We start from the raw sequence: 12500 nt of genomic DNA on the forward strand, positions 1-12500 counted from the left end.
GTGTGGTGGTGACGTCGTTCTTGTTCTTCTTGTTGTTCTTCTTGTTGTGATAGTTCTTCTTGTTGCTGTCTGCTCTTCTTCTTGTTGTTCTTGTCGTTGGTCTTGTTGCTCATTGCCTCGTGGGGCCCCGTAGTTGACTCAGACTTTGCTTCCCTTGCTGTTCTTCCCCCCCCTCCACTCCTGTGTCCGCCAGGCCTCCGCGTGTTTGACAAGGACGGAAACGGCACAATCTCCGCAGCAGGTAGTTGGATAGAGTGACAGAAGTGGAGGGCCGCAAACCACCCCTGAAGGGTTGCGACAATGCGGTAGTCCAGCTACACGTCACAACACACACACACACACGCGCGCGCGCACGCACGCACGCGCACATCGGCAACGGCCTTGGTGCTTACATTTCCTCATGATGCGTGCTGCGTTTTGTGGCTGGTTCTTGTTGTGCAGAGCTTCGGCACGTGCTGACGAGTCTTGGTGAGAAGCTGAGCGATGACGATGTCGACGCGCTCCTCTCGCACGCACAGATGGACTCTGGAAACGTCAACTACGAAGGTGGGCCCGTGTTCCGAGAGAGCATGTGGCTGCTTGCTGGAGTGGGCGGTGCTTGTGAAAGCGTGGACATATCGTCCAACCATTTCCGGATCACGCACGTGTGATGCACGTATAGAGCCGCACACGCACACTCTCACTCACTTACTCACTCACTCACTCACTCACTTACTCACTCACACACACACACACACACACACTCACTCACTCACTCACACTCACTCACTCACATACTCACTCACTCACTCACTCACTCACTCACTCACACACACCCTCCCCCCTTTCCATCGTCCATAGAGTTTGTGCGCATGGTGATGAGCGGTTGAACTCTGCACTCGGGATGTCCAGAAAAAGCAAAAAGCAGACATGCCATACGCAGCTGCATGATGCGGAGAGATTTGAGGAAGGGGGGGGGGTGCTTGAGTGTTCTTCTTGGGCTTTGTTCTTGTTCTCGTTCTTGCTCTCGTTCTCGTTCTTGTTCTTGTTCTTGTTCTCTTGTGTTTGTTTGTTCTTCTTCTTGGTGCTTGTTGTTGCCTCCATACAGTTACATGGCAGCTGTTCTGCGTCGTTGTAACAATGTGACATGACTGAAGACCACTTTTGAAGTGTGTGAGAAGCGAGAAGCGACTTTGGCGCACGCGTGCATACACTCAACGGTAGCATTGCTTGCCACACAAATGGCTGTGCGTTGATGTGCATCTGCATGACTGTGTTTGTGCGACTACTCGAACATGTGAGTCGACGCTTGTGTCTGACGTGTGTGACTACACAGGATGAAAGAACCCAATGCAACGGTGTAATGTGTTGGAAACTGTGAAACGGTGACAGGAAATGCGAAGACGGATGTTGTTACAGCAACTAAACATGCACACGAACAAGTCTGGTGCCAATACAACAAACAAAAAGGTTTGAAACTCAAGGTGAAGGAGCCACAAGCAAGCACCGTTTGACCACGCAAACGTCTCTTGTCGCTTCTCGCTGGCTCACTGCACACTCGCACACACCCACTCACACACGCGCGCGCGCACTCACTCACTCACTCACACACGCGCGCGCACTCACTCACACACACACACGCGCGCGCACTCACTCACTCACTCACAAGCACGCGCGCGCACTCACTCACTCACTTACACGCTCACCAACACACATGCGCGCACACAAACACACACTCTGTCTCTTTCTCTCGCCTTAGTCCTACGACTCATACTTGGAGAAAAGCCTCGTTGTCGTCAAAAACATGTTTGGCTCAAGACGGTGGGGGGACAACGTCACCGCAGTCCAAGTTTGCCATCATTCGCTGGTCTGGGGCCTTTGTTGTGCATTCGTGGAACTTGTGCGCAGCCCAATCCAGCGAGTGCAGACGGGAGCTCACGTGGAAGTCCTTGACGTGGTCCCGCACGGTGCTGTCGGGCTGGTCCAGTCGCCCTTCCGGGATGTTGAGCAGTGGTGGGCTGGCGATGTACATGTGGTTGGCAGCGATGCGGTCCAGAATGCACTCGTCGGAGACGATGCAAGGAAAGACGGGGAGTTTCTCCAGCCAGACCTTGAGCGGCTGTGTTGGGTCGGCCGCATCCAGCTCCACAAACGGCATCCGCATCACGTCCTGGGCAAATGTTCGAGGGATCAGGTAAGCGATGGCGCCAAGATGACGGTTGAATTTGGGGCAAAGGCGGCCTCGCCCTGCCACTCCTTGAGGATCTTGTTCCACTCGTGCTCATATGTGGTCATCGCAAGACGAACCAGCTTCCACCCCTCTGGCAGCTGCTCAACAAAGTGTTCGGGCGATCCGAGAGCGCAACACGCTGAATGGCATCGAGGTGCGAGATGGCGACGGCGGCCTCCTTCAGGTGGACTGCAGGAGGCTTGTTCGGCTGAGCGACCAGCTGTTCCACTGACGATTGCGCCTCCTGCGGCGTGCCGGCCAGGCGCTTCATCACGTTGTCCCGCTCAGCACCATCAACAGCGGAGATGCGTTCGGCTTTCCACAATCCAGCCACGCCTTCCTCCATCTGTCGCTGTCGGACAACATCGGCATCTCGGCTGATGTAAAGCACCGTGAAGCTGTCCCCAACAGATGCTGCAAAGTGGTTACACAAGCTCGCTGGCTGGGGATGGTCTCCCTGTGATTCCACCGCGGCGGCCGCTGTCTGTGCGTCGTGTTTACTGATCTGTGCCTGCTGTCGTCGTTGCTGCTGCTGCAGGTGTCGCTGTTGCTGTCGCTGGTTTGCCACTTTGCCACAATGTGCTGCATCATCTCGTACATCTCATTCATCTGTCGTGCCTGTTCACGCTCGGTTGTGTGCGCTGCGTTGGCACCCATTTCGCGACGAGATGGCAGGTCGCGCCCTTCCACCGAGGTGTCGGCATCACGCAACCGTGGGTGCATTCGTGAAGACCACACTGCGACGCCGGTCGCGCAGACGACCAACACCACCACAGCAGCCACAAGCACCCGTCGTCGCGCCATCATCACCATCATCATCACCAGCGTCCACCGAAATCCTGAATTCAGTGGCGGGCAATCAAACAAAAAAAAACTGACCAACAAATTGTAGCCTGCAAGCAACAACGGATACAAGACAAGAGACAGCAGAGCAACAACGACGACGATGGCTGGACATGGTGGTGGGTGTGTTGACAAGTGGCAATGATGACAACCATGAGACGTGACAATGCTCGCTCGCTGATGCTGTGCTGACACCCCTGAGTGGTCAGATGTGGCACATATTCTCATCAATCGTCCGTGTTCCCCTCCTCCCTCTCTCACATACTTGCCGTCCGTCTTCCTTCAGTGAATTCGGTGCTGGCTGCCATTCGCCGGCAGCAGGCTGGGGACGTGCATACCACATCCCAGGACGACTACTGCCTGCTCGACACGCTCCTCAACAACCCAGACTTCCGCACTTTGCTCAACGTGAGTCTATGTGTGTGTGTGTGTGTGTTGTGTGTGTGTGTGTGTTTGTGTGTATGTGCGTGTGTGTTGTTTGTGTCTGTGTGTGTTTGTGTGTTGTTTGTGTGCGTTTGGTTGTGTCTGTGTGTGTGTGTGTGTGTGTGTGTGTGTGCGTGTGTGTGGCTGTGTCTGTGTGTTGTGTCTGTGTGTGTGTGTGTGTGTTGTGCTCCTGTCTCTACAACAGCTCATGTCCACGTCCAAGGGTCACAACGACAGACATGTGCATCTCTGTCTCCTTGTGCCCACTGTTCGCCCACCATCACTCGCCCACGCCCTTTGTCATTGTACTCATACATCGCACCATTTGGTTCTGGGTTTGTGCTTGCCTCTGTTTACCTCTGTTGCACCCGTGCCCAGCTGCACACCCGCCTGTCGAAGGTACAGGAGCAAGGGCTCGTGCCCATCTGCCGCGATGCGTCAAGCCGCACCAGCGCTGTCGTCGACCGTCTGGCTACTCTCGGATCAGAGCATCGGTGAGTGGCGTGGGAGCAGCATGCGCACGCATGGGAAACAGCACCTGCACTCAGTGTGCATGCGTGCGTGCGTGCGTTGGGGTTCCAACAACATTGCTGCTGCTATGCGCATCACTGTACCTGTTGCAATCACCGCTTTGCACGGTCCCGCCTATTGTCTGCATCACTCATGGCACCACTCATTGCATCACCCCTGCGTTCTGCTCCGTTGTTTCAGGGAGACAGCGACATCGTTACGCAAATTCCTCACCAAGCCATCATTCAAGGTCCGCGCAAACCCATAAACGAAGCGTGCTAAGTATTTGTGTGTGCTGCATCTTGCTCTTATTTGCTCCTTTGCCATCAATTGTGCCTCTGACGATTCTTCCGCGCCTTCACATGCTCTCTGCAACGCTCATATGCCTGTCTTCAATGATACAGGCCGTAATGCGAGCGTACGATATCATTGCGCAGGATGATTTGGCAGATGGTAAGCTGCTGATGACTGCATTGCGACTGTTTGCACAACAACACCCGGCAACGGTGCAGCCACGGCAGCGCTGGTGCTCTGGCGCTGTATTGCTCTAGTGTTGGCATTTGGGCATGACTCTTCCACCCTAACCTCCTTCCGCCCTTTCCTTTTTCTTGATGTCTTGAACTTTGTGTGCAGTGACAAACGCGTCTCGGACCGGCGCCAAAGTGTTCAAGACCCGCATCCTAACACCGCAGGGTGTGGAAGCGCTCAGGCTGGAGCTGGAAGACATTGGCGAGCCACTCGTAAGCACGCACATGTCTTGCTCAGTGAGCCACACGGTGGAATGTGCGCGTGTATGTGAACATGCATAACTTCGGTTTCAATTGTGCATGCCTGGCTCTTGAGTCGCTTGTGAATGCTATGGCTGCCTGTACTGGTGAAGGGTGAACGTCGTGGCGTGTGCGCTGGCTTGATACTTGCCGGTACTTGTGTTTTCACACGTGCCATCGGCCTCACGTACATTGGGTGCGCCACAGGGCTGCGCGGTCAAGTCTGTGGAAGACAGCGACGGGAATCGAAAACTCATCGTGTCGCGTGTCTTTGTCAACTCTTTCTCGCATCGCTCCGGTGTGTGTCTGTTGTTGTTCTTGTTGTTCTTGTTGTTGTCTGAGTGCATGACGGTGCCCCTGGTGCACCTGACGCATACACGCACGCTTATCCACATGCACACACTCTCGCACACCACACGCACACGCACACACGCACACGCACGCACACGCCTGCTCTCCAAAACTTTCGTCTCAGGGCTGATCTACAATGGCGACGAGATTGTGGGAATTAATGGCCAGCCAGCTGCCGAATTAACATCGGAGGAGGTGTGTGGAGTGCGCAGCCATGTACATGCTTGTGTATAACTTGCACATTCAGACTGGCGTACTGCAAAACAACCCCCCCCCCCACACACACACACACGTTCCGTGAATCAAGTGTTCTGTTGTTCATGGTCCTGGTTTGGTTCGTTTCTTTGTTCTTTTGTTGTGTTTCAACCTTTCAGGCGCACGCTGCCATCACCGAAAGCCCGCACAAGCTCGTACTCGACATTGTCACGGCAGAGGTTAGTTGGCTTGTCACCGTGTGTGTGTGGCACTGGTGCCTGCAGACAACACACACACACACACACACACACACACACACACACACACACACACACACACACACACACACACACACACACACACACACACACACACACACACACACACACACACAAATGTCCTCGGCTGCAGGGGGTGCGGCGGCGGCGTCACCCGCCGGTGTTTATGCGCGCGCTCTTCGATTACGATGCGGAGGAGGACCCTTGGCTGCCATGTGTTAATGGCGGTCTCACGTTCTCAAAGGGCGACATCCTGGAGGTACACGCGCGGAAATGCGCCACATGTCTTTGCGGCTGACTGTCTGATTGTGTGTGTCTGTGTGTGTGTGTCTGTGTGTATGTGTGTGTGTGTGACCGTCACTGTGTCTGTTCTTTTGCTGTTTTGGTTTCACCATGAGTCACGTCTTCCGCCGTGTTCACAGCATGACTCTGCTCCTGTCAATACGATAGGTGCTGGACCAATCTGACGAGGAGTGGTGGCAGGCGCGGCGGCGTACAGACCCGGTACGTTGCCAACCATACGTACATGCGCGCAAACACGTGTGCACAAGTTGTGGTTTGGCGTGCTGTTGCATTACTCGATGTCAAGATGAGCGACCACTCTCGATTTGCAACGACGCTCATTCTTACGGTATTGTTTCGCCCCCTTTGCTTCACGCACACACTCACAAACACACATGCACGTACGAAGGCGAAGACCGTTGGTTTGATTCCCAGCAAGCGCCTTCAAGCCAAGTAGGTCCCGAGTTGTGATTGCCTTCAAGTGTTGGTCACGACAAAGAAGCGTGTAAGTGCACCTCATATTTCCTTTTCATACGCGAGTGTCACCATGTGCTTGCGTCTCGCTTTCATAATCCCTTTCACAGGCGTCTGGAAGCGCAAGTCATGCACTCTGCACAACCACCAGGTGGGTGTGCGTGCACGCCATTGTGTACTGTGAGCAGCCAGGTCTGCGTGTTTTCATTTCGCAGTGCGTAATCGTGCGGATGTCGTTGCTTTTCGGCGCCACGTCTGCCCCTTACTCATTTCCTGTCACGACTGCTCTGCGCCAACACAAAAAACAGTGCTGAATGCGCTGTACGAGACTGTCACGCTCGTGCAGCCGTCAGAGACATTTGCCCGCCCGCTTGTTCTCCTCGGTACGATGTGGCACTGTGTACGCCCGTAGATGTGTGTGTGTATGTATGTATGTGTATGTGTGTGTGTGTGTGTGTGTGGTTCGTTTCGTGTGTGCGTGTTCACACTTAGCCACGCTGCCACACATTCAAAAAAGTGTCGCTGGAAAGCTGTACTCTGCTCCCCCCCGGCCTCCTTCCCAACGCCGTCTCCCGCAACACTCCCGATTGCGTTTGTCTGTAATTTGTCTGCTAGTCGTTCACCATGCATCCACCACCACTGCCACGCTGCGCACGCCCGCAATAGGCCCCGAGGGAGTAGGGAGAAGAACCATCAAGGAGGAGCTTGTTTCAGGGCATCCTGGCATCTTTGCATTTCCAGCCACGCGTATGTTGTGTTACACAGCATAAACATGCTCGTCTTTCTCCGTGTGCACCCAATGCTTGCCCTCCGCGTCTCGCATCGCCGTGATGTCTTGCCATGCACTCACCAACGTGTGCTCATGCTGTTTGGTCTGTTGTGATGCTTCCACAACACACACACACGCACACGCACACACACACACACACACTCTCTCTCTCTCCATCCATCATCTTCTTTGACAGACACGTCATGCAAGGCGTACAAATCAGGCGGCAACCCGGACTTTGTCTTTGTCGATAAGTAAGGCATTCTTGTGTCCCCTCGCCTGTGTCATTGCAGGCACATTCGTTTCAGCTGAACACCTGTTCCAAGCCCCTCACACTTGCACACCCTCAACATCACACGAACCACAACACACACATGTGAACACGAACCTTCGAATCATTCCTGCAGGCGCAACATGAAGCGTGACATTGACCGAGGCTTGTACATTGAACACGGCCGACACGATGGCGATTTGTACGGCATCTACAAAGCGGACGTGCTTGCCCTGGCACAGCAGGGCAAGACCTGTATTCTCGACATCCAGCCACAGGTGCAATGCTCAAGTTTGTGTGTGTGTGTGTGTGTGTGTGTCTGTGTGTGTGTGTGTCTGTGTGTGCTTGTGTGTGTGTGTGTGTCTGTGTGTGTGTGTGAGGAGGCTTCGCCATTTTGTCACTTTGCAAATGCTCACGTATTGTATTGCCTCGTGCTTGTGACTGTTGTCCGCCCATCCATCAGTCGGTTGAGATGGTGCGCACGGCGGATGTGCAGGCCATGGTCATCTTCGTGCAGCCGCCAAACCTGCGCCAGCTCCGGCTCACCCGCCAGGGCGCTCTGTACGTGTCCTGTGCGTAACATGGAGTTTGCTTGCAAGCACATGTTTGTCACTAGCAGCCGCGTGCGTCATCGCACCACCCCAAGGCTTACACACACATGCATGCACGCACACCCACACTTTCACATATGCATTCATGCACATTCACAAATGCACACATGCACGCAAATGACTTCTTCGCCACAGGTCTGAGAGTGACATGAAAGAGATGTTGATGGCTGCTGATCGCATCATGCAAGGCTACGGCGCCGTCTGCGACGAGGTGTGGCAACAGTGTGCGAACGTTTTTCTGTTTTTTTTTTATCTGTGCTTTGCCCTGCCTTCTTAGCTTGTTCTTTGTGCCACCAACTGCTATCCATGTGCCCCACTCCTCACCACATAACACCGTGTTCACTCTCATTTCCACTTGTGTCCATTGATCAGGTTGTGGTGAATGACACGTTGGTCACGTGCATCAAGGACCTGCTTCGCATCGTGACGCTGTCCAGAACAACGCCGCAGTGGGTGCCGGTGTCCTGGGCGCGCACTCGAAACGCACGCTCCCAACTCCTGGACAGGCCCGTGCCGGCCGCTGATGTCATGGAGGCTTGACATGCTCCCGTGGAGTCTGCTTGTTTGGTTGGTTGGTTGGCTTGTTGGTTGTTTGGTTTATACGTGTCACAAGAACTTACTTAACCCCCACTCTACCCACACTGTTACTTACAGTTCTTTTACTCGATTGATTGTGTATGTCGACTTGTCAACTTAAAGTCTTAAAGTGTGCACAGATGCGACTTGAGTTCGAAATAAAGGGATGCACAACGTCGTGAAGGGTGTTAGTCAACAAAACGGAATGAAGCTCAGAATACAGATGAAGGCTGAAGAACGTATGGAGAGAGGAGAGAGAGAGTGTGTGTGTGTGTGTGTGCGTGTGTGTGCGCGTGTGTGTGTGTGTGTGCAGCCTGTCGGCAACAACAGAACAACGGAGCTGACTACTGAAGCATTATCATAACGTGGGTGAACGGCATCACTTGAAGACGAGAGAGATGCCAAAGAAGATGTTGAGGCAAAGGGCGAGCATCAACGCAACCTGCAGCTGCTGGCACGTGGCGCGCAGCATCAGCACCTCACCCGTTGCCTTGCCTGCACGCATTCAGTGACAAGGAAGAACACGGTAACAGGGTTGTGTGTGAGTTGGTTGGAAGAGTGCCGAGCAACCCACCAGTACCATGCAAGCGCAGATAGCAAGGGGGCAGCAACAGCGTCCCACTGCAACCAAGCAGTCACATCATTTGTACATTGACGCGCGTCGATTCACACACACAACACAGACACACACACGCGCGCGCACACACACACACACACACACACATGCGCTCACCCTGCACGCGGCGTCGGCGAATGGGCGCGACCAGCGGGTTGGTGTGGGTGCGCAGCTGCGTGATGACATCGGGACCAGAGCGGCCCGTGTTCACAATCTCGTTGAGCAGCGAGTGGCACTGCTCCTGCTGCTGCTGTGTCTTGCCCACAAACTCCTGGTCGTCATCGGGCAGGCCCGTGAAGGAGCGCGCCTGCTGGATCAGGTCTGCAATGATGCCCAGCAGCGTTTGGCCTGTCGCCACCACCTCGCGGTCCCGGCGCACGTCAATCTGCGACGGCAGGTTGTCGGCGAAAGTGCTGGTTTGCTCGCGCGCCAGCCCGGACTCGGCCTCGTACCGGTCCACACCTTCGAGGTCCTCGAGGTCCACAAAGGTGAACGTGCACGGCAGCGGCGTGGCGGTGGTGCTGCCAAGGAACATGCCGCTGCGGGAGGGGTCTTGTCGCAAGGCAGCAAAGACGGCGGCTGCCACGTTGTCTGGCAATGCCTGCACGCAATCCGCCTGGTACGTGACGGCGACGGCAGTGCCAACAGACTCGCTTTCCGTTTCGCGCAGCTGGACATGGGCGACAGGCGTGGACGCGCCAGCAGGCTGGATGCACACGCGCAGGCTGGAGGTGGTGGCGGAGGCGGCAAGGCTGGTGGTGAGGTGGCCCATCGCGTCCGTGATGCTGTTGGTGAGCTCGTCCGTCGTCTCACCAGCAGCGCACTGGAAGAAGCGGTTGCTGTTGGGCACAACCTGTGGAGGGGGGGGGGGGTGCGAATGAGAGAAGGGATTGGAAGGTGAAGGGATGGTAGTGGCAGGAAAGCAGGCAAGTGTTGTTTGCGGCAGAGTGTAAGGATACGCTTGCAGCTAGGAGGGGGGTGGAAGAAGGGTGTGTCATAACACAGAAGCAACAGAAGAAAAGAAGTAACAAACGTACAGATGCTGGTCAGTGCAGGCACAGACGTGCGCAAGGGAGGCAAGTCGGACAAGTCGATCAAGCCGGACAGGCGGGTCTGTGCGCAACACACAGATGCACATGCACAGATGCACACACCCACACATGCACACACGCACAGGAACACACGCACAGGAACACACGCACAGGAACACACACATACACATGAACACACATCTGCTCACCTTTGAGAGGCGGTCAAGAAACTCGCCCTGGTGGTCGCCGCCAACGCCGAGAGCAAGCACGTTGACCTCGTTGGAGTGGACAGACAGGGCGGTAAACTCCTCGATGAGACGCTGCAGGTGCGCGAACTTGTCCTCGCTGGGCATCGACGCTTGGCCGTCCGTCATCACGACGAGGAACACGCGATGCTGCCGGTCTTGCTGGGCGCGGGCAACACCCAGGAGCATGTTCATCTCCGCAACGAGACGATCCACAACGATGTCAAAGTCGGTCAATGTGTCGCAGCCAAGGTTCTGAATGGTGCTGGCAACAGCAGCGGCGCCTTGGTCGTAAGGAAGGTGGCGCTCGTTGAGGACGTCGCTGAAGTTGCAGAGATTGGGGTGAACACCGTGTTGCATGCAGGCAGTGATGGCGTTTGCCAGCCCGGTGTTGACACTCTGCATGTGATCGCTCATGGAGCCGGAGTTGTCTGCGACGAAGAGCACGTGCATCCTGGCCTGGCGGCGCTCGGGGTGGTAATCCTCCATGCGCTGGCAGGTGACGGTGGGCTGGAACATGATGCGGTCGCCCTCCATGGCAACCATGTTGCACGTCGCCGTGTAGTAGGTGTCCGAGCCAGACATTTTGTCTTGCTGTCGTCTTGTCTTGTTGTCCTGTTGAGCTGTTGGCTTGTTGGTCCTGTTGTCTCTGTTGTCGTGTTGGTCTTGTTGTCGTGCTGGTCTTGTTGTCCTAGGCTTTGCCTGTGACGCTGTTCCGCGAAATGCTCACAGGACGGAAGGAAGGGGAGGCTGTCCTGACAAGCTGACAAGTGGGCTTGAGAAACAGTCCTCAGATGGTGTCCAGTTGAGAGTCGGTGTCTTTTCGGGTGTGGTTGGTGTGGTTGGTGTGTTGAACCGCTGATTCGCTGTAGTTGGGGTTGGGGCGGCTGGCACTTGGCGGCGGTCCTCAAGGAGTCGCTTGGCAGTGGCCTGAGAGAGAGAAGGGGGTGGGGGGAGTGCGTGCTTTGCCTTCTTTGTCCTTGTTTGGCCTTGCTTGCTTGCTTGCTTGCTTGTCCTTCCTTCTTGCGTCTCTGTGTCTCTGAGTCTTGTCTGCTGCTCGGGGCTCTTGGACTTGTTGGAATCGACGACTGGAGGGAAAATGCACTTGTCGAACAACTTCATCCCACATTAGTTCCTCAATGCCAGTGGCACCAAAGAGCTAAGAGAGAGAGAGAGGGGGGGGGGCGGGGGCGGAGGGGGGCTTGTCTGCTTGGCGGTGTGGAAGAAGGAAGGTAATTGTGTGTCACTGAACAGTTGGGTGTGTCATTTCATGCCACATTGCAAGAGAAAAGACTCAGCAGTGTTTCTGTGCGCTGTTGTGAAATTCACGCACATCCTGCACTGTGTTCGCGGACACAACCAACCATTGCTCACGACGGCGCTTGTCAAATAAGACTCAACAGTGTTCTTTGTTCCAACACCAGCACCGCGAGCAACCATTGCTTGTGTCAGACGCGGGACGGAAGGTCTGTCTCAAGGTCGTGTGTGAGTCATCCCAGCAGTTGTGGTGGGCGTGGCGTCCGCAAATTAATTTGTGCTGTTGCCACCTGTTGTTGTGTTGTTTGTGCTTCCCACCACCACGACGATGTCGTTCAAGCCAGGCGAGGTGCGCTGCACTGGTTACTATCATGACGTGTTCCGTGGGCGGAGCAAGCGGGCGGCGGGCGCTTGTGCTCGCGTCATCACTCTCTTCTGCTTCGTACTTGCAGTTTAGTCATGTTCTCCACCACCATCGCCTACCTACCCCAGGTGGACGATCTGGCATCGCTGCCTGACCTGAACCAGGAAGTGTTGTTGCGAGAGCTCAAAGTTCGCTATGAACGCGACACCATCTACGTACGTCTGTGTGCGTGTGTGTTGTGTGTGTGTGTTGTGTGTGTGTGTGTGTGTGTTGTATGTGTGTGTGCATGTGTGATTGTGGGACTGAACGTGACAATTCGCTTGTGAGCAGGATGTGCACTAACAGCTACCCCCTACCTTCCCACCTGCGCATCCGCTGGTACCACCACAGAGCTATGTTGGCGACATCCTTGTGGCTGTCAATCCGTT

At 55.1% G+C, this 12500-nt stretch overlaps 5 protein-coding genes across 5 annotated transcripts in view; 3 read left to right on the forward strand and 2 right to left on the reverse strand.

The window, feature by feature from the left end:
* The window catches only part of PTSG_12942 (myosin-2 essential light chain), a 2640-nt gene extending 1293 nt beyond the window's left edge, over window positions 1–1347 (forward strand). Inside the window, exons 6-8 of the mRNA XM_004989159.1 lie at window positions 194–241; window positions 442–546; window positions 841–1347. Of these exons, the coding sequence (XP_004989216.1) occupies window positions 194–241; window positions 442–546; window positions 841–869 (182 nt within the window). The 3' untranslated portion in view covers window positions 870–1347. The remainder of the gene's footprint in view (window positions 1–193; window positions 242–441; window positions 547–840) is intronic.
* A 445-nt stretch (window positions 1348–1792) lies between these two features.
* Window positions 1793–2809, reverse strand: PTSG_09862 (uncharacterized protein; the record flags this gene model as incomplete). The annotated part of the gene is made up of 4 exons (XM_004989160.1): window positions 1793–2149; window positions 2197–2307; window positions 2346–2666; window positions 2711–2809. 4 exons carry the CDS (start codon window positions 2807–2809, stop codon window positions 1793–1795), a joined length of 888 nt encoding a protein of 295 aa, XP_004989217.1.
* Window positions 2810–3041: 232 nt separating this feature from the next.
* PTSG_09863 (uncharacterized protein) lies at window positions 3042–8734 on the forward strand. The gene is made up of 20 exons (XM_004989161.1): window positions 3042–3171; window positions 3339–3460; window positions 3854–3969; window positions 4187–4235; window positions 4390–4438; window positions 4619–4725; window positions 4960–5050; window positions 5228–5298; window positions 5478–5537; window positions 5710–5835; window positions 6027–6080; window positions 6268–6311; window positions 6443–6483; window positions 6641–6715; window positions 6999–7079; window positions 7298–7355; window positions 7509–7650; window positions 7836–7933; window positions 8119–8194; window positions 8356–8734. The coding sequence occupies exons 1-20, from the start codon at window positions 3156–3158 to the stop codon at window positions 8521–8523; spliced, it is 1644 nt and encodes a 547-aa protein (XP_004989218.1). The 5' UTR covers window positions 3042–3155; the 3' UTR covers window positions 8524–8734.
* Window positions 8735–8938: 204 nt separating this feature from the next.
* Window positions 8939–11091, reverse strand: PTSG_09864 (uncharacterized protein; the record flags this gene model as incomplete). The annotated part of the gene is made up of 3 exons (XM_004989162.1): window positions 10416–11091; window positions 9293–10028; window positions 8939–9054 (listed from the first exon to the last, which is right to left on the reverse strand). Exons 1-3 carry the CDS (start codon window positions 11034–11036, stop codon window positions 8939–8941), a joined length of 1473 nt encoding a protein of 490 aa, XP_004989219.1. The 5' UTR covers window positions 11037–11091.
* Window positions 11092–11982: 891 nt separating this feature from the next.
* Window positions 11983–12500, forward strand: part of PTSG_09865 (uncharacterized protein) — a 9445-nt gene continuing 8927 nt past the window's right edge. The window contains exons 1-3 of the mRNA XM_004989163.1: window positions 11983–12057; window positions 12201–12287; window positions 12463–12500. The exon at window positions 12463–12500 is cut by the window's right edge and continues 34 nt beyond it. Coding sequence (XP_004989220.1) covers window positions 12037–12057; window positions 12201–12287; window positions 12463–12500 — 146 coding nt within the window. The 5' untranslated portion in view covers window positions 11983–12036. The remainder of the gene's footprint in view (window positions 12058–12200; window positions 12288–12462) is intronic.

Source organism: Salpingoeca rosetta (genome assembly GCF_000188695.1).
Source record: "Salpingoeca rosetta unplaced genomic scaffold supercont1.30, whole genome shotgun sequence".
Taxonomy (NCBI): domain Eukaryota; class Choanoflagellata; order Craspedida; family Salpingoecidae; genus Salpingoeca; species Salpingoeca rosetta.